Raw genomic sequence first — 23870 nt, 5'->3', positions numbered from 1 at the left:
CTGGTCTATGAGTCTCTGCACACCAGAATCAAGCGGTCATGCTTCATTTTAGTTGTTTTATGGTTCCCTCAGTATGTTTGACTCTTTCAGCCAGTTTTCGCTGATCAATGTGTAGCAACCCAATAACCATGATGATGCCAGTGCCTATTTACAATTAGAAGATTTGCCCGGAGGACGCTATGGCGTCTAGAATTCTATTTAGTGGATCAGCAAGGCTATTCAGTCTGTGATACTATTTTACAGCTGTACATGACCACACTGCAACTCCTCCTCATAATTGTTTGCTGGCAAGCAAGAATGCATTTCCTATTAGTGACAGAGCAATAAATGTGAGGTAGACAAACACACACAGCACATTGTGGTATGGTCTACTACATGCAATTGTGCCCATTACACAAAACTGTTCATGATCAAATGTGTGATAACTGGTCTGGGGCAGATCCGAAATTAAATTCCATAGTACATGTATTGAGCTCATATTTATGAATTAGGATGTTCTAATGAAGTAAACATAATTTTGTTTTCTTTCAACTGCTATGTAAAAACCCAATCCAACTCTGAACTCCCAGGTGCAATGTACTATACACTGCTTCACAAAACAGGCATGGAAAATCCAGTAAGTTTTGCGTTGGGCGCCAACTCTTAGGCTTTTTCAATGTTTTTGTTCGCGGTATTTGTAACACGTTTTGTTGCAAAACTACTGGCTCTCATCAATGTATAGAAAATATTTATAAAAGCAAAATCATTCTTTGGTCCAAAAAAGCACACATTGGGACAGTAATCCTTGGAGCTTAAGGGAACTACTTTGCGAGTTGACTTGCTCCTTGTGAAGTTAACAGAAGTGAGTTGACCCACTCTCCCTCGCTGCATGAACTCTAGTGGGAGGAGAAAAACCTGAATGGCAATAACACACTAATGGGTCAAGAGAGCGGTCTGAAAAACCCTAGAAGTGTATTATACATGTCATTTTAGTAAAAGCGAAAGGTCTTGGCTAACGTCAGACCTCAAAACTACATTACTGTGGCACAGCTCAATGGAATAGGTGATAAAGAATACGCCTTTTTGTGTTTTTTGTTAAGAAAAAGTACCTGGATTTACAAAAGAAAAAGCACCACGGTACAAAGAAACACAAAATGCTGATATTTAGATAGATGCAAAAATACTTACAGTTGCATACCACTGACAAAGGTCCCAAACAACCCCACCATTCCTAGGAACTCTTCTCTGCTCAAGTTCTTTACAATGTACTCTTCGCATACATTAGAAACGGCATACAGACAGGCACCAAGCAAGACGAGGCCATCACCAATCAGCATGTCACTTGCTGCAACAGATAAAATCCACACGAAGGAGTCAATACAAAATACACGTTTTTAACATAATTAAAACCTTCATGCCGAATCTCATATATTTTTTTTAACATAATTTTTATTGCTTTATACACAGAGAAGGTGAAAGTATGACAAAAAACATCAGTAAAGCCATCCCCTCACCACTACTATCCCACATCTATTACACATATGGTGGAGAAAGCTGTTGCCTGAAGAGGTACGCAAAACGGTGTCAAATGTCCCGGTGACTGTTACGTAATTCCTGAGAGGCAGCAACCTATATCGTCTGTAATCACCCCCCCTCCTCCCCCAAACTCAAACCCAGTTCCCTCCCCCCCCATCTTCCCACCCCCTCAACCTCCCCCATCCTTGTAAACAAGAAAACCAACCACCCAAAGCCCATGTCCCACAGCCCTCCCCCCCCATCCCCCCACCCTCCCCAGGCGTGTCGGAGTACTACTAGTGTGAGCTGGAACCATCCTCGGTACACCTAGCCAGAATCAGACCATCAGAAGTAGGCAGAAATCGTTATCAGTCATCACGTGAGAGGTGTAGCAATCCAGGGTGTAGACTCTAAGTAAATGGTAGCCTATACTATGCTACCGGGGGCACCGGGCTATGAGCGGGGGATTCTTCGTTGTTGGCCTCCGCAAGTGTGAGTTCCAGGACCAACCTTTCCCAGGCCCTAGCCTTCTCCAAAGCTGGCTCGTTACCTGATCTGAGTGCCATTTGCAACCGGACCTCCCCTTCACATCGAGCCCATTTACTGAGCTCCGCCTTCCATTTCTCTATAGTGGGTCCCCTGTTTGCCTTCCACTGGGAAGTTATGGAACGTTTCGCTAGGATCAACCCCAGGTCAAGAAATTTGCTAGTGATCTTGTTCTTCGAGGTGTGCGGAAACCAATGTAGGATGCAGTGTGCCATGGAGGGCTGTAAATCTCGTTCAGTAACCTCCCGTAAGAGCTCCACCACCCCCTGCTAAAAGGAGCCAAGTGCCGGACAGGACCAAAACATGTGTTGGAAATCAGCCAGCTCCGCCGGACAGCGCGGACAGGCCGCTGAGTGAGTCGGGAAATATGTATGCAATTTATCAGGGGTCAGATATGCCCTGTGGAGTATGTGAAAATGCACCAGCTGAAACCTCGCATTGCACGTCCCTTTCCAGGCCCTTTCCACTATACCAGACCAGGCTGCATCAGGGATCTCTGTCACCAAGTCCGCCTCCCACTTCGCCTTCAGAGCTAGTAGAGGGGACAAGGCCTCCACGGTCATACGCTTATAAAGGCACGTGATAGCCTTGACGGTCCCCGCGGTTACTACAACATACTGACAGCCCATAGCCATGGGCGGCTCAGTCATACCCAGCCCTCAATGCTTACGTATCGCCGCCGATAACGCCGCATGTACTAGGAAGTCCCCTCTAGGTAACTCAAAGCGGTCTCTCAGAAGCAGGCCGAATCTCATATTTGATGTGAAAAAGGAATATATCTCAACAAACTCCTATAACTTGATTATGGGACAGAAGGATAAAGGTGGAGCTGATCATAGATTTATGATTTACAATAAAGTGTTCATGAAGGTTTGCAATGGAAATGCGACAATACCTGTGAAATGCTTGTGTGCAAATGACTCTCAAAAAAGTTTGCCAAAGGGCATCTTTAAGATTCTCACGGTATCTCCAGATTTCATGTAGTGCAAATGTATGCATTCTCTATAATACTGGTGAAACTACTAATTTGCTATAAAACATACATTTGTGAATCTAGTCCTACAAAGAAAATTAAATAACATAAATAAATATTAAATAAACATTTTGGAAACAAGTCTGTTTCTTCAAGCAAGCAATGTAGTGCGTTACAGAATGAAGTGTTACATTTTGTGGGCATAGTGGATCTTTACTTTCCCATCAGGGGCCATATTATGTATGCAGCGGATTTTTCTTATTAGTGTTGGGCGCACCTTTAAAAAGGTGCACCCAGCGGTAACCAGGGTAATGTGCCTCAGCAGAGAACTCGCGCTGCCCTGGGGGCAGCGTATTCAGGTGAAACATGGAGCAGCTTCTTTGAAGCCGCTCCTTGCTTCACAGTGCGGGCGGTAACCAGTGAGTGACTGCACACACCTGCAAGGGGATGTCCCCTTTGCAGAGGGCTGCCTTCTAGGTAGGGCACTGTTATTACGCCTCCAAACAGCTTTTTAGCCTCTGCACCCACATGTAATACAGCGTGGGCGCAGACGAAAAGGGATTCTCTAATTTGCATGGGGTAACACCAACATCCAAATGAGGGAACGCCGTCTAACGATAGCGCTGGCACTTTATGTGCCCCAGCGCTATCGGTATGACAGAGATGCACAAGCGTATGCAGCCCCTTCTATAATACCAGTACCCCCACGACGCGAAAAGCACGCGCAAACGCCCGTTGGGCCCCAAAGGCACTTTGGTAATATGGCCCCAGATGGCTGAAACCAAGCATGAGAGCGTACCTGCAAACTTCTCCTAAGTAATGTGCCTCCAATCTGCAGTGGCATGGCTAAGTACTGTAGGCTGCATTTCGTATGATTACTGTTGGCAAAGTCATTGCATATCTTTTGCAATTTCCATTTATTACTTAAACCTAGGGCTCATTTCTGCATGCAAACGCACTTTGTAATGCTGTACTCTAAAATCTGTTTCTGACGCTCCTACCTATGTTTCCTTGCAGGTGGCCCTTCACCCCACTTTACAACTCAAAAGCTCAGACCAGCCCCTCAATGAAGCCCAATGACCTAGTCGAGGTCACAAGAGCATCTCCCTCGCTCTTCCTTCTTCCCTTGACCTCTACTTAATCCCTCCTCTCATGGCATGAAGTCTGGGAGTCAATGTAAAGGGTGGAGAGGTTAAGGAAGTCTTCCTGTTAGGGACCAGGAGGCCTGAGGCCAAAACCCTTACACCAAATTGCTCATATAATAACTACAATAACATCAGGGGTGTGTGGCCACATCAGCCTCCAAGATGGGTGGAATTTTGTGAGACTTCAGCGGTAGTGGCCTATATCCAAGCTGAATCGCCGCCATCATCGTCCTTAGCCCGCTGATGACGCCAGACTATTGCCCTTAAATGTGTGCGCCTCAGACTGTGATTTTTTGGCATGGCGACTGCTTTCCATACGCCTGCTTCGGCCTGAGCGGCTCGCTAGGCCCCTACACTGCCTAAGAGGCTCCAAGGCGACAAGGGGCAAGGGTGAGCCTGAGGCCGAGACCACTACGTCTCGTCAGCAGCGCGGGCCACTTGATTCATCAAGCCACTGCACTGTGGTGCGCATCTCTAACGCTCGCCTTGCCGCTTACCTGTCGCTGGTCCAGGTCAGTTGCCTGGGACTAGGAGCCTGCATCAACGCCTCCACTTCCAGCGGAGTGACCCGCATGGCCCAGCACCACCTTGGAGGCCCCACGGGGACAAGAGCTGCTGCGAGTCTGAGGCCGGGTTCCATCCAGGCACACCGGTGCTGCGAAGCTGCCAGCTCACACAACAGCTTCCTGTAGGCCACCCTGGGTAACTCCAGCATTTCCGGCAGCCGCCACCCATTCACAACGGATGCCTGCCGGGAGCTGAGCCAGAGGCCTATCCTCAGGTTACATGGAGGCCCCTGGGCCAGATCTCCTGGACCCTCCTTCATTCTCGGTAGGCTGTGTGCTGCTGCGGGCTTTGGAACTGGTGGGGCATACTGTTCTGGCTGGTGTGCACTGGTCCCCTCTCAATCGCACCCAGGCTGCTGGGGTATCAGTTGTTCTTAGCTGTTACTACGCGTCAGGCTCCCCCTCATCGGCTTAACTATTGGAGTTTTGCAACCCTACCTCTTCTGTCATATTCACAACCTAGTCCATCTTGAGGCCCCCCCCATTACACCGGAGCCCTGCTACTTACCCACCTCTAAACGCTGACATCACATAACGCCCACCATGTTATTACTCCTTCCTGTGACGGTGGTCTGCTTAGGTGATGATACTTTGTGGCCTACTTGCTTATACAGCAGCACATGCCAGCTCCGTCTCTCTACACGCTGCCCAACCTCCTGCCTCAATAAACCACATGGATCTCAAGCAGAACAAGCTTCTTTCTGAACAGGTAAAGCCCGTGCAGTGACATGATTTCCGCTCACATACAGATGAACTGGGGAATCATGGCCCTACTACAGACGGTTCTGGCGGTGCATCTGCCCTCATGGAGAAACTCAAAGCTGAGTTCTGTGCCATGGACATCCGATTGGATACCCTGGCCTGCTGCATGGATAAGTTGGGGGAGCACCTCGATAGTCAGGGTGTGCGAAAGGAGCAGAGGAACGTGGGATTGTGCAGCCATTGCATCGAAGCGCATTGACACAATGGAGCCTATCCTTCAACAGGTCGCCATCAAGAACGAGTATTTAGAGGCCAGGTCCCGTAAAACTGATATTCGTATCTCAGACATTGCAGAGACCACAAACATGGGGAGGCTGGATGTTTTTGTAGAGGACCTCATTGTTGAAATTTTTGATTGTACTAGTTTCTCATCAACTTTTAAAGTTGAGCGCGCCCACTGGTCTCGGAGCCTGCACCCGCCTGAGGATACCCCACCACACTTTCTAATAGTGCGTCTCCTTAACTACAAGAACAGGGACACTGCCCTTTGATTGGGTCGGGAGAGTGGCCCTTTCCATTACCAGGGCGCAACTAACTCACTCAATCCAGACTTCACAGTTCCTGTACAGGAAGCACACTTGAAATTCAAAGATGCCAAGAACTCTTTCTGCAAACTCGGCCTCAAATATGCCATGCTCTACCCTGCACGCATACGAGTCGAACATAATGGTAAATACTGTATTTTTGATGCCCCTAGCGAAAGTAACTGCCTTCTGTAAACATTTACCCTCCAAGCCTTCTACACCTCAACAGGAGTCACCGGAATATGCAAGGACCTCCATCTCTCCGCAGACAACTCTGTTGGATTGAACTGGCTCGACACTTTGGACCCATCTTGTACCTCTTAGTCTACCCTATGTGGTGCTTATGCTATGCATTCGAGGTTATACACAGTTCACTGTTCTTTTAGAGTGTTTCTGGACATGTAACAAATTCATTTGATGCATTTGATTCCTTTTATACCTTTCAGAGTTCTCTTTACCAGCAGGCCACGCCATGCAGAGTCGTCGCCTATCCTCCATGGTGAACATAACCCATACCCTGTTGGGACTTTTCTGTTTTACATTCATATTTCTTGGTATTCACTAGATATGCTTCAATCAAGTGCGAGAGGGACATTTGGAGTTTTCTCTTTGTTGGTTTCCACTGTTGTCCATGCTTGTTTTTATAGCGCATCATTTACATATTGCACCATCATTAAACACTTTGTCGCATATCATACACATCGATTTTCCATGACATCACATTCTGGGCTTAAGACGGCAGTAGTTCTCACCTCATCAAGTGGAAAATTTGGGGGATTAAAAATCCCTGTAAGCGTAAATGGGTTTTATCCTATCTGAATAGGCACAGGATCAAAATAGTCTTTCTTCATGAGACGCATAACTCGCCCACCAATGACCATTAATATGCACAGGCCTAGGGAATGCCTCGTTTATTTCTTTATAGTTCATATTCCTGTGGCATTTGCAATTCTCATACACAGAAGTATCCCTTTCTCCCTTCACAACTATTATTCTGACCCGAATGGCCGTTCGATTTTTTTTTCAAGGTATCCTAGCTGCCAAGCGTGTTTTATTGGTTAATGTATATGCCCCAAACACTTGAACCGGTGTGCCACGGCACAGCGGACTCATCTGAATAGTTACTGGGGCATACTTCAGCCCAGAGTTGACAAACAATAGACTTATAAAAGGACGTATCAATGCCCTTCAGCTGCACATTGCGTGCACCTCTACTTTTTTAATCACGCAACTTACAGGCATACAACGCATTTTGAGGACAACCTGTGCACAGATTAGAAATGGAGGATTACCCATCTGGAGAATTGACTCATGAATTGTGACGAGTTCATGCCCATATCCTATGCTCTCTCTGCCTAGGACTTTAATGCTTGAGAAGTCTAGACCAGATGAACTGCTGAAACGGTTTCGCCCTGTGGCTAATCCAAGATGTTTGAAAAACAGATTTCAAACAGCACATATAAGGACTTACTTCTTGGCTACTCTCTTTCGTTATAAAGATGACACGACATTGGTGGATTCTCTATGAACATTTGAGGATAGTCCCCCCTTACGTAGCTAAGCCTTGAAGAAGTTACGAATGTAACAAAACATGTCGGCTGTCATGTCTTTTTTTCACTGTGATATTCTGTTCTTCCAGCAACAAGAACTGGACCTTGAAAAATGTATCTGAAAAAATATTTTCTTGTATGAATATGTCTACAGTATGTATTGACTATATGTCACACTGGTTATTACATTCGAGAGAACCCCAGTATAAATCAAATTATTGTCATATCCTGTGATTAGAGTGATCAATAGAATACATAGATCTTGTGTTTCAATTGTAAAAATCAATGTTGAATTATATTATTGAGTGCCGGGGTACATCTGTCTGTCTACAATTTAGCACTGTAATCTTTCCGGAGAACCTTGCATCATCGCCCAAGGTAGTGGGGTGTTTTTGTCACCCAGATTGGCACCTATACTAATTCTTTTTCATACTTGGGATTTGCCATCACGCTGCCCACCTTCACACTTCTTTGCTCTTCTGATGTGTGACTGTCTGTGCCACCACTACCCTCTGCCTATTTTACAATGCCCCAAACATGGACGACACAGAGTTTTTCCTTGAGCTATATGCACACATGGGACGTCTGGATATCGATTACATGATATTGGGCGATGACATCAATATCACACACTGCCCTCATCTCGATTCTACCAGAAACATGTCCAGTAGCAAATCCAGAGCAAGAGCACATCCTTGACACTTATCCTTACAGGATGCCTTCTGGACAAGGCTAATACCTCGCTGTGGACCACTGAGGTCACAGTATTGCCGCTGACCCTATCTGATCATAGTCCCATTCTTCTTGATCTCCAAATCCCTTACGGCTGTTTTCCGGAACCCACCTGGAGGTTCCACAGCGAGGCCCTTCACGGCCACATATTTCTGAGAGATACTTTCCTCTATAATTGAATACTTCGCATTGAATATGGGAGTGGTTTCTACACAGGCTACCCTATGGTAGGCTTTCAAAGTATACAAACGCAGGGTGTGAATCTCTTAAACATGTTGGTATCCTCCGTGACATCCGCTTTCAACTCTGATTAGAAACGGAACTGCAGGATATAGACCGAGACGCCGCTTGTGGCCTGGACCCTTGACTGCATCAACGCTCGGTCTTAATGACCGAGTTTCGAGACTTGGCCGACAGGGAGATTTCATATATGAGGAAGCACTCCAGGGCACGGCGTTATGGCGAGGAAGAGCACCCAGGCTGGACCCTCGGTGCCTACTTTTTCCCAACTGATTAAACGGGTAAGTCACTAAACTACGTGCGGACTCTAGCTCTCTGATATTATGCGGTGAGAATGTCATGGCTGAGTTCTATATTGCCTTCGGTGCACCCGATGAAACGCAAAAGATCGCAAAAGATCCCTCTACCTGGAGGGAGCCGCGATGCTTTAGCTCACTGATGGTCAGAGGCAATTTCTTAGTGAACCGATCACGCTAGCAGAGATAATTCAGGCGATTGATGACCTGGATGGATACAAATCCCCTAGCCTTGACGGCCTCACAGGGGCTTTTTATAAGGCATTTGAACAACAACTTGCTCCACATCTTTCAGTGCTTTGCGCTGAATCTCTAGCATCTGCTACGCTGCCACCTTCGTTTCGTGAAGCAGTTTTTACTCTCTAGTTAAAACCTGGCTAGGATCCCCAACTCTGCTTCTCCTATCGGGCCCTCTCTCTCTTCAACCTAGATAATAAAATCCTAGTTCTCACCGCTAGATTGTTTCTCTTAACGGAACAGATCATATCCCCGGTCCAATCTGGCTTTGCTTTCCACAGATCTATTTCCCTCAAATTATGCAATATCTTCACTGTTCTTAATAGGATATCCCCGTCATACCTGTGGTCGCTCTTTTGCTAGACGCCAAGAAGGCGTTCGACTCACTGGAGTGGGTATTCATCAGGGCAGTACTGAGTAAATTGGGAATCACAGCCACATTTATCTCTCTGATCATGCTTTTATATTCTAATCCGGTGGTCCACCAGCGGGTTAATGGCTTGCTAACGGATACATTTCCAATTGGAAGGGGGTACTAGGCAGGGATGCCCAGTCTTCTCTCTATCATTGAGGTGGATCCTCTGGTCAGTTATATGCAGGAGAGCCACTCGCATCGCAGTATTCAACCTGCACAGGGTCCCCTCCTTCTTTCCCAGAACAATAATGACTTTTATTGTTTATCCGGCATCCTTCGGAAAACCTTCCTCCTCTTATGCAGGAAATTATGCATTTCAGTACACTTCCAGGGCTCTGTATCAAATGGACCAAGTTGGAGATCTTCCCTCTCACTGACGCAGCTTAACCTGCTCCCACAGACTATCCCTTGGCGTGGGCTGCAGACGGGACCAAGTATCTGGGCATTCGACTGCATAGGGATAAATATCAGATTCTACAGCTCAATTATGGCCCTGCACTTGCATATCTTACCACCCAAATGGAAGGCTGGATTAAATGGTCACTCTCCTGGGCAGGATGAGTGACAATTATTAAAATGGTAGTACTCCCACGCGGTCTGTACTTTTTCTTAAATATTCCCATCTGCCTTACTAAAATATTTTTTAATACCCTACGGATCCTCCTTATTCGCCTTATTTGGGTGGGGAACTGCCTTCGCATTCGCTGAGACACTCTTATTCTCCCTTATGACCACGGAGGATTTGGGTCCAAGACCTCCATCTTTATCACCCCTCTGCCCAATGCGAATACACATACCTGAAGAAAGTGGGGGCGGACCCCTCAGATATGAATAACTATCATCCTGTGTCCCTACTCCCGTATTTAGCTAAAATCTTGGAAGCCCATGTTCCTCACAATCTCTGCGCTTCCATAGAGAAGTCAGAGTTTTTGGACCATTGTCAGGCGGGGTTCTGACCAGCACACTCTACCGAAGCAGTGGTCATGTTAGTATTGGACGAATTGCCAAGTGAAGTGGATAAGGGAACACACAAGCTTTGGTGCTACTCGACCTGTTGGCGACCTTTGACACAGTGGACCACACCTTGTTGGCTGATCGTGTCTGGGCCGCGGGATTACGGGGCGCAGCTTTGAACTGGATGCTGTCGTTCCTGAAGGATATATCCCGATCAGTGCGACTCTCTCCTTATTCCTCGAAAGAGGTTCAGGTAAGCTGTGGCGTGCCTCAAGGATCTTCTCTTTCCCCCCACTTATTTAACATCTATATTCAAACTTTGGGCAGATCCCTTAAGACGATGGAAGTAAACGTCTTCAACTATGCTGACGATATGCAGCTGTTGTTTGCGATCAAGGACAGCGATGCAGCTAGACAGCACTTTCAAAGCATCATGCTATTCATCAGGGGATGGATTAGTTACTTACCTGTAATCCTAGTTCTCTTCCAGGGGTCTTCTCATCAAAGTCATAAGCATTAGAATATTCCCGCCCATGCGCGGGACCCCGGAAACACTATATTATATGTGCCCCACATATATATACTTATATATATATAAATACATATATATATAAAAACATGCAATAGCAGCCAAATAACATCAGAGCTGAAATATGCTGTGAAGAATTTCCACCATACATGAATAATAAGCATTAGAAACATGAGAAACAACACCAAAGATTGTTTAGAAACTGTTTTAATGCTCAGAAAGCAGCAGAAATTCTCATAACTCACTGGAAGCATAGGAAGCTCCCAGGCTGCATTGCAAACACACAGTCTAAAAAGACTGAAAAGCTAACCTGTAGCTGAATAGCAATAAACTGACACCGTGCCTTTAAGGCACCCATGACCCCCTGTATCCCATCATGCCCCAGGGGTGACAGTTAGGTCAGTTGTTCTTTTCGGAGACTGAAAACAAACCCAGTAACAAGTAGGTTAACTATATCTCCTTATTAAAGAGTATCCTTTGCCCGGGGAGGCGGGAGGGTTGCTTATGACTTTGATGAGGATACCCCTGGAAGAGAACTAGGATTACAGGTAAGTAACTAATCCTTCTCTTCCAGGGGATCCTCATCAATAGTCATAAGCATTACAATAGAATAGCGAGCCTCTCCTCTTCCCTGCGGGCAAAGGAATGATAAGACAGTAATCTCATCAACAAGTCTGAGTAGGCTATAGGCTACCCAAACAGATTCCTCAAGGAGGCTTGCCCTACTTGAGTATCGGCCCTGGAATCAGATTCGAGACAGTAATGCCTCGTAAAGGTATGAACTGATTTCCAGGTTGCAGCTTTGCATATTTCTGACATTGGAATGTCATGCAAGAAAGCTACCGTAGCGGCTTTTCCTCTAGTGGAATGCGCTTTGGGTGACCCCAACAAAGGCTTGCCTGCAAGCTGGTAGGCCAATTTAATGCAAGAGACAATCCATCTAGAGATGGACCTCTTGGCCGCTGGAAAACCTGTCCGCATTGAACCATAGTTCACAAACAGCTGATCCGTTTTCCTAATCCCTTTCGTCATTTCCAAATAGAACTTGAGCACTCTCTTAAGATCTAAGGAGTGAAGTGACCGCTCGGCTGGGGTCGTAGGATTTGGAAACAAGCATTTGCAATGCAATGGTCTCGGCATCATTAATGGTAGAGCTATTGGCATTGCTCATGACATTTTTTTTTTCTTTAAATCACAAATAAATGGCATTGTCATTAACATTGCCAATACACAGCACTCTGCACTCAACAGCACACAATGCTCTGCACACTCACTGCTCTGCACACTCACTCTGCACTCACTACTCTGCACACTCACTCTGCACTCACTCCTCTGCACTCACTCCTCTGCACACTCACTCTGCACTCACTCCTCTGCACTCACTCCTCTGCACACTCACTTTGCACTCACTCCTCTGCACACTCACTCCTCTGCACACTCACTCCTCTGCACACTCACTCCTCTGCACACTCACTCCTCTGCACACTCACTCCTCTGCACTCACTCCTCTGCACTCACTCCTCTGCACTCACTCCTCTGCACTCACTCCTCTGCACTCACTCCTCTGCACTCACTCCTCTGCACTCACTCCTCTGCACTCACTCCTCTGCACTCACTCCTCTGCACTCACTCCTCTGCACTCACTCCTCTGCACTCACTCCTCTGCACTCACTCCTCTGCACTCACTCCTCTGCACTCACTCCTCTGCACTCACTCCTCTGCACTCACTCCTCTGCACTCACTCCTCTGCACTCACTCCTCTGCACTCACTCCTCTGCACTCACTCCTCTGCACTCACTACTCTGCACTCACTACTCTGCACTCACTACTCTGCACTCACTACTCTGCACTCACTACTCTGCACTCACTACTCTGCACTCACTACTCTGCACTCACTACTCACTATTATGCACTCACTACTCTGCACTCTGCACTCACTACTCTGCACTCTGCACTCACTACTCTGCACTCACTACTCTGCACTCACTACTCTGCACTCACTACTCTGCACTCACTACTCTGCACTCACTACTCTGCACTCACTACTCTGCACTCACTACTCTGCACTCACTACTCTGCACTCACTACTCTGCACTCACTACTCTGCACTCACTACTCTGCACTCACTACTCTGCACTCACTACTTTGCACTCACTACTCTGCACTCAGCACTCACTACTCACTACTCTGCACTCTGCACTCACTACTCTGCACTCACTACTCTGCACTCAGCACTCACTACTCTGCATTCAATAGGTCTCGCAGCATTAAAGTTTGAGTTATTGGCATTGTGTATGACAATGCGTTGCATAAATTATTTTAGTAAACTTTGAATTGGTGAGCAGTTTGAGTGTGTGCAAGAGTATGCTGTTGCTCACAGCTGTTATTATTCACACAGCTCTAATGATGCACCTCACCACAGGGCTGATGCAGTTATTATTCACAAAGCCCAGGCGGGCCATCACAGCAACATTGGATATCTCTGGAATTGTATTTTACAGACTGACATCATAGCACAGTTATTCGAAGAGGAAACGAGCAGCGCACAGCTGGCGAACGCATCCCCTCAGCCGGAGCAAGCCATCAAAACACAGATGTCTCGACTTGAGAGAGAGGAAGTCGGGGTTCAAGGGAGCGCTTGGTCCCGTGGACTCTGGTCTGACCTGGGCTGGGCACCAGCAGCACGTGTGCACTGTGCAACAGGAGAGGCACAGTAGTACAACCGGCAGTGCTTAATTTGTAAATGAAAGAGTGCCGGTGCCCGAAGCTCCTGCTGAGAAGTCCAACAGACGCCATTAACTAAAAATACGAACTACAAGCTGCCTGTGGAATCAACTGGAATTTACTCCATGGCAGTTTGATAGCCAGCGCTCTCTAACGAAGGGCGTCTAGAAGAAGGGGAAGGTGGCGCGCGCTGCTTATTTTGGTTAGAGTCCAAAACCACTGTTCTGAGAGTAACAACGCCCAACGTAATCTTTGCCAAACCGGTCACTGTATTTGCAGGTGTAGCCAAACTGCTTTTGCTAGATTCATACTGGGCAATAAAGGTGGGCCCTATACCCATGGCCCCTTGCCTAAGCCTGGACTTTCTATCGGAGAAAAGTTCCATCAGGGTGCTTTCAGCACGGATGTATTCTAAAGGCATTGCCGACAATAAACAATAAAACCGCAGACAGGAAAAAAACTGAACTCCCGAGGACCTCTTGATACTGAAGGGCCTCCGTGCAACATGCCGACTCTTTCTCACATCTGCGAAAGCACTAACCATCACCATCAATGAAGCCACAAACAGAAGCAGAAAGCTGTTCAAGAAAATCAAGCACTACATCTGCCACCTGCTAAACTGACCCATTCCTCACTCCACAGAACGTTGCAACGTTATCAAGCTCTTCTTCGGTTAAAAAGATTCAGAATATCAGACAATACCAAGCTGATTCATCTCACACCCACCTTTCCTGTATATTGCTGCTATGTTCAGCCTTCAAAGCCATATCTTTCACCAATCTGGCTGACAATTATTTTTAATGATTTTCGAAAACCTGTATTTAAATCGTTGGCAATGATTACAAACAATATGTTGATCAGTGTCATCTGCGACAAAGCACTTACATCATACATATTTTACAGTTTATACCATGACACTCGAACAGGGTAGGTAAATGAAGAAGGAAAAAATGTGGGTTCACAAAGGGAGGTTCACCATTTCCCCCCCATATTGGCGCGCCCTACGATCTCCATCCCAGTGCATATCCAATATACAAACAGTGTCTTTCCTGTTGGCCTGGTGTTGGGGCAGCAAGGGTCAGGGGTAATTTGCAAGGCGAGCTATGTAAACGGGTCACATTATTAGGGTGGGGCCCTGCATTTTGTTAGTCAGGCCCCCCTGAGGGGGTCTCTGATAGTCGGAGATAGGTGTTAAAAGGTTTCCAGATATCATAGGGACACGATCTCAGTGACAGCAGCTCCCAAATGTTAGTCAGTTGCTAATGGCAGTATGCAGTGTCTTTAAGCCAGTCTCGGATTTGTGGAGCCTGGATGCATTCCCAATTCATTGAGTCTCTGCGTTTTGCGAACAGCAGCATTAGTGCGATCAGTTTACGAACACCACGATCCACTTCTGCTACATAGCCCAGCAGCGGGACAGGTTTAGTGTTGTGTCTATTATTATCTCGCTAGTGTTAAATATTTCTCCCCAGTAGTCCGTGATGACCGGGCATTGCCAAACCAGGTGTAGGAAATCCACCAATGGAGAATGGCAACGTGCGCAGTGAGAGTCTGCAGCTAGCCCCATACAATACGTTTGAACGGGTGTTCTGTAAATGTGATGCAGAAAATAACAAGGTTTACTCAGGGAGGGGGAGCTGTGCACGAAAACATGCTACTTGACCCGTGAGGCTTCCTGGAGGGTTGTCTCTTCCTGTCCCACTTTGCCCCGTGTTTATTTCCTCTGCGGGGCTGTGGAGGAAGCACAAAGCACGCCCCCTTCTGCGTGACCCTCCTATGATGGGCTGGCTGAGAATGAAAGTCTTACCATTGTTCGCTACGGCGCGCGCACTCCTGAAAACGAAAGCTATGGTGGGGGCGGGACTTCCGCCTTGTGCGCGAAGCCCGCACCCACGAGTGCCTGGCCCGAGGAGCAGTGGTTGAGGCTGCAGATCTCCGGAGTGGCGGTAAGTGCCCTTACTTGTAGGGGGGGTAGAGGGGAGGGGGGGTGCGCTTGTGTGTGTATATGTATGTGTGCGATGGGGGGCCTTGGTGCACGTGTGTGTGTGCTTGTGCGCGCGCGCGTGTATGTGTGTCCGGGGGTGTGTGTCTATGTATGTGCGTGCGTGGGCGCTGGGGGAATTGTCAGAAGAGGTGCGGCGTAGAGTGTGAGGCGAGGTGGGGGAGGGGTGGGTGCAGTATCGTGGGCAAAGGAGAGATCGGACGAGGCACTGGGAGGCATGCGAAGGGGGGGCGAGAGTGCCGGGATAGTGGGCAATTGAGGAACATCAGCGATGTGAAGAGTGGGGTGGCATAGCGAGCGCTGAGCAGGGCTGCTGCGGAAGGGACATGAAAATGGTTGATCACCGGAGTAGCAACGGCATAAGGGGCCCGTTGCTGGAGAGTTTTTAAGAGGTGCGCATCTGTCGGCGGGGGGGGGGGGAGGCGGGGGGCGGGCGGCTCCCGTATTGGTGGGGATGTGTGTGTCTGTGTGCATGCGTGTGTGTATGCGTGTATGCGCAGGCGTGTTTGAAGCTTCTCAGGAGACAGTGGCTGAGCGCGTGGCCCGCGGCAATCGGCTCAACAGGAAATGCGCGCGGCCGGGACTGTCTCCTGGGAAGCATAGTCGCTGACAAAAGATCTCGGCGGAGACGCGCTTCCGCGCGTTGACGCCGAGACCTAAAAATGAAGGGAGGGAAATGGACTGATTTATATGAAAATCAGAAATGACTTTAGGCAAGAAAGATGGATGAGCCCTTAGGACTACTCTATTGTGATGGAAAACAGTATATGGTTCTTTCGCACAGAGCGCTTGTATCTCGCTCACTCTGCGCGCAGAGGTAATCGCCACCAAAAAGGCCTCCTTCCAAGAGAGATGTTGCAAGGAGGCCTTGTGGATGGGCTCGAAAGGAGGTGACATTAACCTGGATAGAACCAGGTTCAATTCCCATGGAGGAGAAGGGTTTTGCACAGGGGGATACACTTTTTTCAACCCCTGGAGGAAGTGCTTCACCACTGGAACCTGAAAGAAAGAAATCTGATCAGGTGATTTTCTGTAGGCTACTATGGCTGACAATTGCACCCTAATAGAAGTGTACTTCAAACCAGCAGTTGCCAGGGAAAGGAGGTATGGCAAGATGACGTCCTCCTGCCCTTTAGTCGGATCTAAGTGATGATCCCTACACCATAAGTAAAACCTTTTCCACTTGAACGCATAGGACGCTTTCGTGGAAGGCCTCTTAGCCTCCTTTAAAATGTTCATGCATTCGGGAGGCAAGTTCAAATGTCCATATTGCAGGACCTCAGGAGCCATGCCGTTAGGTTCAGTGATGGGAGGTTGGGATGCATTATCCTTCGTTCATCTAGCTCAACAGGTCCGGCCTGCAAGGGAGTCGTCTGTGTGGACACACAGACAGATGTAGAAGGTCCGGGTACCACCACTGCCGCGGCCAATCCGGAGCTATCAGGATAATTTCCATGTTCGACCTGAGGACCTTGGAGACTACTCTCGGAATCAGAGCCAGGGGAGGAAACGCGTAAGCGAATGTCCCTGACCAAGCCATCAGTAGAGCATTCCCCTGCGTTCCTGGCCGGTGGAATCTGGACGCGAAGGCGTGGCATTTGGAGTTTTCGTCGTCTGCAAACAAGTCTATGGTTGGACGACCCCAGCAACGAAAAAGCTCTTCTACCACTTCGTTGTTTAGCACCCAGTCTGGCTGATCTTCGAAGTGCCTGCTGAGTGCGTCTGCTTTTACGTTCAACTCGCCTGGAAGGTGCACTGCCACTACTGTGAGGCCTCGAGAGAGAAGCCAATGCCAGATTGACTGAGCCTCTCGAGAGAGTGGGCGAGATCTTGTGCCTCCTTGTTTGTTCAGATAGAACATGGTGGTTTATTGTCTGTCTGAACTAGGACTGAGTTGGACTCTATCGCTGGAAAGAAAGCTTTGAGAGCCAGGAATACCGTTCTGAGTTCCAGCATATTGATGTGGTATGTCTGCTCCTGCGCAGACCACTGGCCTTGAATTTGAAGCGGACCCATGTGCGCTCCCCAGCCTTGCAGAGAGGCATCCATCACTATAGACTGGGATGGAAGAGGTTGGTGAAACAGTACCCCCACTAGTACATTCTTTCTCTGAGGCCACCATTTGATGGCATCTTTCGTCGCTTGGGAAAGAGTGATACCATCTTCCCAACGTCCTGTCGCTTGGTCCCACTGGTCCTCTAGAGCCTGCTGTAGAGGACGCATTCTCAGCCTGGCGTTTGGGATGAGAAAAATGCAGGACGCCATGGAACCCAGCAGGGATGCTACTTGTCGGTCTGTTGGAAACCGAGACTCTAGCAGAACCCCACATTTCTGACTCATGGAAAAAAGTCTCTCCTCCGAAGGAAACGCTTTTCCCACTCTCGTGTCCAGAACGGAGCCTAGGTAGTGGATGGACTGTGTAGGCTGCTGGACTGACTTCTCCAAGTTCACATGGAGGCCGAGCCTGTGCAACTAGTGCAGGCACAGTTGTAGATCGTGCGTTACCTGTACTGGAGATGGGCCTTTGAGGAGCCAGTCGTCCAGGTATGGGTAGATGAAAAGTCCCTTTTTGTGAAGAAAAGCCGCCACCACTGCAATGCATTTGGTGAAGACTCGTGGTGCGGACTTGAGACCGAAGGGTAACACCTTGTACTGGTAGTGTTTGTTCCCTACGACAAACCTCAAGTACTTGCGATGTTGTTGAGCTATTGGGATGTGAAAGTACGCATCTTGCAGATCCACCGAACAAATCCAATCTCCGGCTTGAAGATGTGGGCATATTTGGTGAAGCGCTAACATGCGGAACTTCTCTCTGACGATGACTTTGTTTAAAAGTCGCAGATCGAGTATTGGTCTGAACTTGTCCTCCTGATCTTTTTTGGGGACAAGAAAGTATCTGGAGTAAACTCCCTTTCCTCTTTGAGCGGAAGGAACTTCTTCTATCGCTCTTTTTTGCAGTAGGACTTTCACCTCCCTTCGGAGCAAGCTTAGCTGATGAGGGCAAGAGCTCTTTGGAGGAATGCTCTTCGGAGGCGCTCGGAAACGTAGCCTGTATCCATTGCGCAGTATATTCAGCACCCACTGATCTTTTGTGATGCTGACCCACTCTACCAGGTGTTGTGAAGCACTTCCTCCCACTGGAGTGGGTAACGGCGCCAGAGGAAGCCACTGTTCAGGCCTTTCCTCCTCTTGTGGTGTTAAAGGATTGTTGGTGACCTCCTCTACCTCTGCCGGGTTTGCCTCGGAACTGGGATTTCCCCTGGTTCTTATTTTGGGACCACTGAGGGGTTTGAACCCTCTGTTGAGCCCCTCTCCCCCTGTTGGTCTTGAAGCAGCGTTTGAATTCTTTTTTCTTCTCCAAACCCACCGCTTTCACTGTATCTAGTTCCGTCTTCATTCGGGTCATGTCTCCGTCAGCATGCTCCCCGAAGAGAGCGGAACCCGAAAAGGGGAGATTAAGGATGAGATGCTGAGCATCCGGCTTCAGACCTGTAAGGCGCAACCAGGCCGACCTCCTGGCGCAAACCCTATGTGAATAGGAATGCACCGCAAGTACAGCACCATCCGCAGCCGTACTTATCATCTGATTCGCCACCAGACATCCTTCTGTCACAGTCTCTTCAAAATCCTGCTGGTCTTCTTTTGGCAGTTTGGATTTGAACCTTTCCATGGAGTCCCATAAGGCTCTATCGTATCGACCCAGGAGCGCAGCCGCACTAGAAACCTTAAGAGTGGATGCAGCTGAGTTGCAAACCTTGCGACCCCAGGAGTCTTGAGATTTGCTGTCCTTGTCTGGTGGGACTGAAGAGGAACCGGCAACTGCGTGCGTCTTCCTCGCCGCTGCCACAATCACAGAGTCTGCTGGAGGGTCAAATCTTACAAACACCGGGTCAGAAGAGGCCGGTTTGTATTTCTTCTGAATGCGGGCTGGCACCGCTCTGATTGTCGCTGGAGTTAGGAAAACCTCTTTGACAGGATCCATAATCCCCGGAACTAAAGGCAGCAGTGGACGGGAGATAGCCTTTTTGTGTAGAGTCTCAAAAATGACTGTCGTTGTAACCTGAGGGACAGACATTTCAATGTTCAGTTTCAGTGCTCCTCTTCGCAGGACATCCAGATACGTGCCAATGTCATCCACTGGGGAGGATCTGGACGTAGGACTGTCCGTCAACGTAGGGGAGTAGTCCCTCTTGGAAGACCTGGTAGAAGAGGTAGATGAAGTAGACGGAGTTCGTCGACGCCTACGGTGAGCACTGTGTCTCCTCTCCCGTGATCTTTTTGAAAGCTCCTCCCGTCTAGGAGAGCGAGATCTTATCCGATCTTCTGAACGAGGTCTTCTTCTGGGAGATCGGGATCTTCTGGGAGATCTGGTTGGTGTTCTCACAGGTGATTTGCGCCTAGGAGGCCTACGCTTGTCCATCTCCTGTACCAGATTTTGAAGAGGAGACCTGTGTTGTGGGCTGGCATATTCTTGCATCCGTTTGGTAGCCCCAGAATCTCTCCAATGGTCCAAAGACTTGTACCATCTAGGCGATAGTCTGACTTGCTCGGCTGAAGGATCTGGCCGACGCTCAGGAGATCTGCGCACAGGACTTCTGGACTTAGAAGATGCAGTTGAGGAGCCAGAGGACCGTGAAGTGGAATGACGGGATGCTGACTCCGTTACCATGATCACATCTGAATGCCTCGACGTCGAGCGTTCTTCCCTCGCCGCCGAACGCCTTCGGGGAGTCGGCGGGTCAAACAATCTCGACTTTGAGTGTCCATGTGAAGATCTATGGTCTCTCGACGTCGAACGGCGATGACCGGCCGTCGACGGAGCCTCTCTCTCGACATCGAACGACGATGTCCAGTCGTCGACGGAGGCTTCTTTCTCAACGTCGAACGACGATGTCCAGTCGTCAACTGAGCTCTCTGCCTCGACGTCGAACGGCGATGACTAGCCGTCGACGGAGTCCTCGGTCTCGACGTCGAACGGCGATGACCAGCCCTCGACGGAGCCTTCTGTCTCGACGTCGAGTGCCTGTGCGACGACAGCGGAGGGGTATTGGACACCCTCGACGTCGAGCGCCGACGAGACACTGACGGAGACTGCGTCCTCGACGCCGATCGACGAGTTACTGTCGACGGCGGAGGGGTCTTGGTCCTCGACGCCGAACGCCGCTTCTTGGACGACGGCGGAGGGGTCACACTTCTCGACGCCGGTCGCCGCCTGGATGACGACGGTGGAGGGGCCCTTGTTCTCGACGCCGACCATCGCCCGGTTGACGGCGGCGGAGTCACATCTCTCGACGCCGATCGTCGCCCGGTTGATGATGGCGGAGGGGATCTCGACTTCGGAATTGGATTCTTCGACGTTGTCGACGTACCTGTTCTTCTTTTCGACGGTGAGCCCGCCGTCGACGGCCTTTTTGATGCCAAACGATCCACCGGTGGTTCTTTCCTCAGCGCCAAGCCTGACGCTGAGGCTGAAGGGATGGAAGACTTGTGATTGGAAGATGTTTTAGTCTTCTTGGAGCCCTTCTTCCCCAGAGACCTTCCTCTGGATGACCTATGAGCCAGGCCATAGATGCGAATTCTCTCCCTGTCTTTGAGAGTTCTTCCTGACAGGTGCTCGCAGTGAGGACAGGTGCCTGGATCATGTTCTTCAGGCAGACACAGGATACAAACATCGTGGTTGTCTGCTTTTGCTTTCTTGTTACCACAAGAAGGACACTTATCAAAAAGTGAAGGCATTTTCCACTGAAAAAGCCCTGTAAACTGGCTTAAAAAGGCAGTTCCTTAATTGACAAGATGAAAAATGTCAAAGTAAGTGAAAAAGTTGTTCAAAGAGAATAATTTTCTGTCAGAAAACAGAAAATTAGTGGAGCTGTGTAACCAGGATCCTTCCTGAAGGAGCCGGAAAGAACAACTGACCTAACTGTCACCCCTGGGGCATGATGGGATACAGGGGGTCATGGGTGCCTTAAAGGCATGGTGTCAGTTTATTGCTATTCAGCTACAGGTTAGCTTTTCAGTCTTTTCAGACTGTGTGTTTGCAATGCAGCCTGGGAGCTTCCTATGCTTCCAGTGAGTTATGAGAATTTCTGCTGCTTTCTGAGCATTAAAACAGTTTCTAAACAATCTTTGGTGTTGTTTCTCATGTTTCTAATGCTTATTCATGTATGGTGGAAATTCTTCACAGCATATTTCAGCTCTGATGTTATTTGGCTGCTATTGCATGTTTTTATATATATATGAGTATATATATGTGGGGCACATATAATATAGTGTTTCCGGGGTCCCGCGCATGGGTGGGAATATTCTAATGCTTATGACTATTGATGAGGATCCCCTGGAATAGAAGGATGAATGACAACTAACAGAAACTTAACTCTGATAAAACGGAGATAGCCCACACAAAGAATAGAACGGTCTGTTGGAATCCGGGGTGGTGGCCAAGCGATATGGGTTTGCCTCCCACTCCGAAAGGGCAGTAAAAAGTTTGGGGGTGATTATTGACGAGGATTTTTCATGCAAACAGCAGGTCAGTACAGTGACCTTGGTCTGTTTTTTGCAATGTCGCCGGATACAAAAAAAAATCGAAAATTCCTCACGAGGGAGGCCCTGGTCCAAGTTGTCCTGGCTTTGGTTATGTCCAGAGTCGATTACACAAACTATCTATTACTCCCGAAATCCCTCTTGCGTAAGCTTTAGTTAATCCAAAACCAGGCACGAAGGTTGATAGTTCAGCTACCGAGAGGGGGCTCTATCACACGGGTGACAAGGGACCTCCACTGGCTGACGGTGGCACAAAGATGCAGATTTAAGGCATGCTGCACAGGGTTTAAGGCACTGCATTTGAGCTGCCTGTGCTTCTTGAAAGCTCGAATTGTAAAATATCATCCAACTAGAGAACTGAGATCGAGCCACTTACACTACCTGGTCATCCCCACCTATAAGAAACTCAGGATAGGAGGCCGCAGGTTCTCTATAGCGGTTCCACATGCCTGGAACGCACTCCCCTTGGAAACTAGGCAGTCATCTGTCTACACCAAATTTTGGCAACTTCTGAAGACGTGGTTGATTACACAGGCTTATCAATAGTAGGGAATTACGACATCCCATTACCTAGCATCAAGAGACCGGTGATAGTGCGCTCTATAAATAGCCAATAAAATAACATTATACTTCAACGATTGCATAACACCATATGATCTCTCCTACCAGCTTACATCCTTGGACCCAGACGATTTTCCCCCTTTAACGCTTGTGGTTAAACTTTTTGCATTTCTCCCAGCCTTTTTCTCTGTGTAGTGTTAGTGGTTTTAGGCCCCAGTGTAAAGTGTGTGTGTTCTGTGTTACATTCAGTGGGAGTGAGAGGGGCCTGCCCTCCCATAGGAATGCATGGGGGATTCCCTGCGCAGTATGTGTCAGTGTTAATTCCTGTTATGAGAGTAGCAGTATAGTCAAGTCTGGTATGTATGAAATTGTGAGAATAAATGCTGCGCAATGGTGAGCGCAGATTTATTATGACTATGTGAGAAAGCACACAGAAATGCCAACTTCTAAAAGTGGCCTATGTGTCTGCCTGCCTGATGTTAATTGCATGTCTGGTTTTAGAGGGACAGGGCAGGCTGAGCCAGACATGGGTTGAATAGAGAGATCTGCAGTTGGAGTATGGGGAGGGGTGACCCTTTGATCTGAGCAGGGCTGTGCCTGACAAGGTGAATGATGGCTCCACCTCCCACTGTGCGTCTCACTGTGCCTCTTCCTCAAAGTCAGGATGCAGCCTTGTAAACAAAGTGCTCCAGGACCATACCAAACTAGTTCTGGCTGGGTTCCGTGATTTGTGACTGTTGAGAACGAAGACTTTTGGTGGGGATAAGTAAAGGGGCTGTGAACCCCTAAGTCTTTTTTTCTTTTTCTCCCTGATGCTGTGCTGTTCCTAACTTGGGGGGCTGGTTGCTGCTGGGGCCCAGGAGGAACCGCCAGGAGGACTTGCCTCCCTGGGCCCAGCCTTTACCCCCTGGATCTCTCATGGCTCCTAGCCCTGGAGAGTGCTTTATTTCTTTAAACTTCCCTTAGGAGAATGCATGGACTTTGCAGCGCTGAGCTGCACTTCATTGAAGGGGGAATCGCTGGTGTAGGGATTCCCCCGTGCTTCGTGGCCGAGCGGGAGCCCCCCGCTGATTTGTGAGT

At 48.5% G+C, this 23870-nt stretch overlaps 1 protein-coding gene across 3 annotated transcripts in view; it reads right to left on the bottom strand.

Annotated features, from left to right (window-relative positions):
* SLC35F2 (solute carrier family 35 member F2) overlaps nt 1–23870 on the bottom strand; it is a 322015-nt gene that overhangs the window by 81689 nt on the left and 216456 nt on the right. For all 3 annotated transcript variants that reach the window (XM_086935238.1, XM_086935239.1, XM_086935240.1), the window contains exon 5: nt 1168–1324. In XM_086935238.1, coding sequence (XP_086791364.1) covers nt 1168–1324 — 157 coding nt within the window. The remainder of the gene's footprint in view (nt 1–1167; nt 1325–23870) is intronic.

The sequence above is a fragment of the Lissotriton vulgaris genome, chromosome 8, assembly GCF_964263255.1.
Source record: "Lissotriton vulgaris chromosome 8, aLisVul1.2, whole genome shotgun sequence".
NCBI classification, from domain to species: Eukaryota; Metazoa; Chordata; class Amphibia; order Caudata; family Salamandridae; genus Lissotriton; species Lissotriton vulgaris.
The sequence above is the reverse complement of the archived record's forward strand: the minus strand, read 5'-3'. Positions and strand labels throughout refer to the sequence as shown.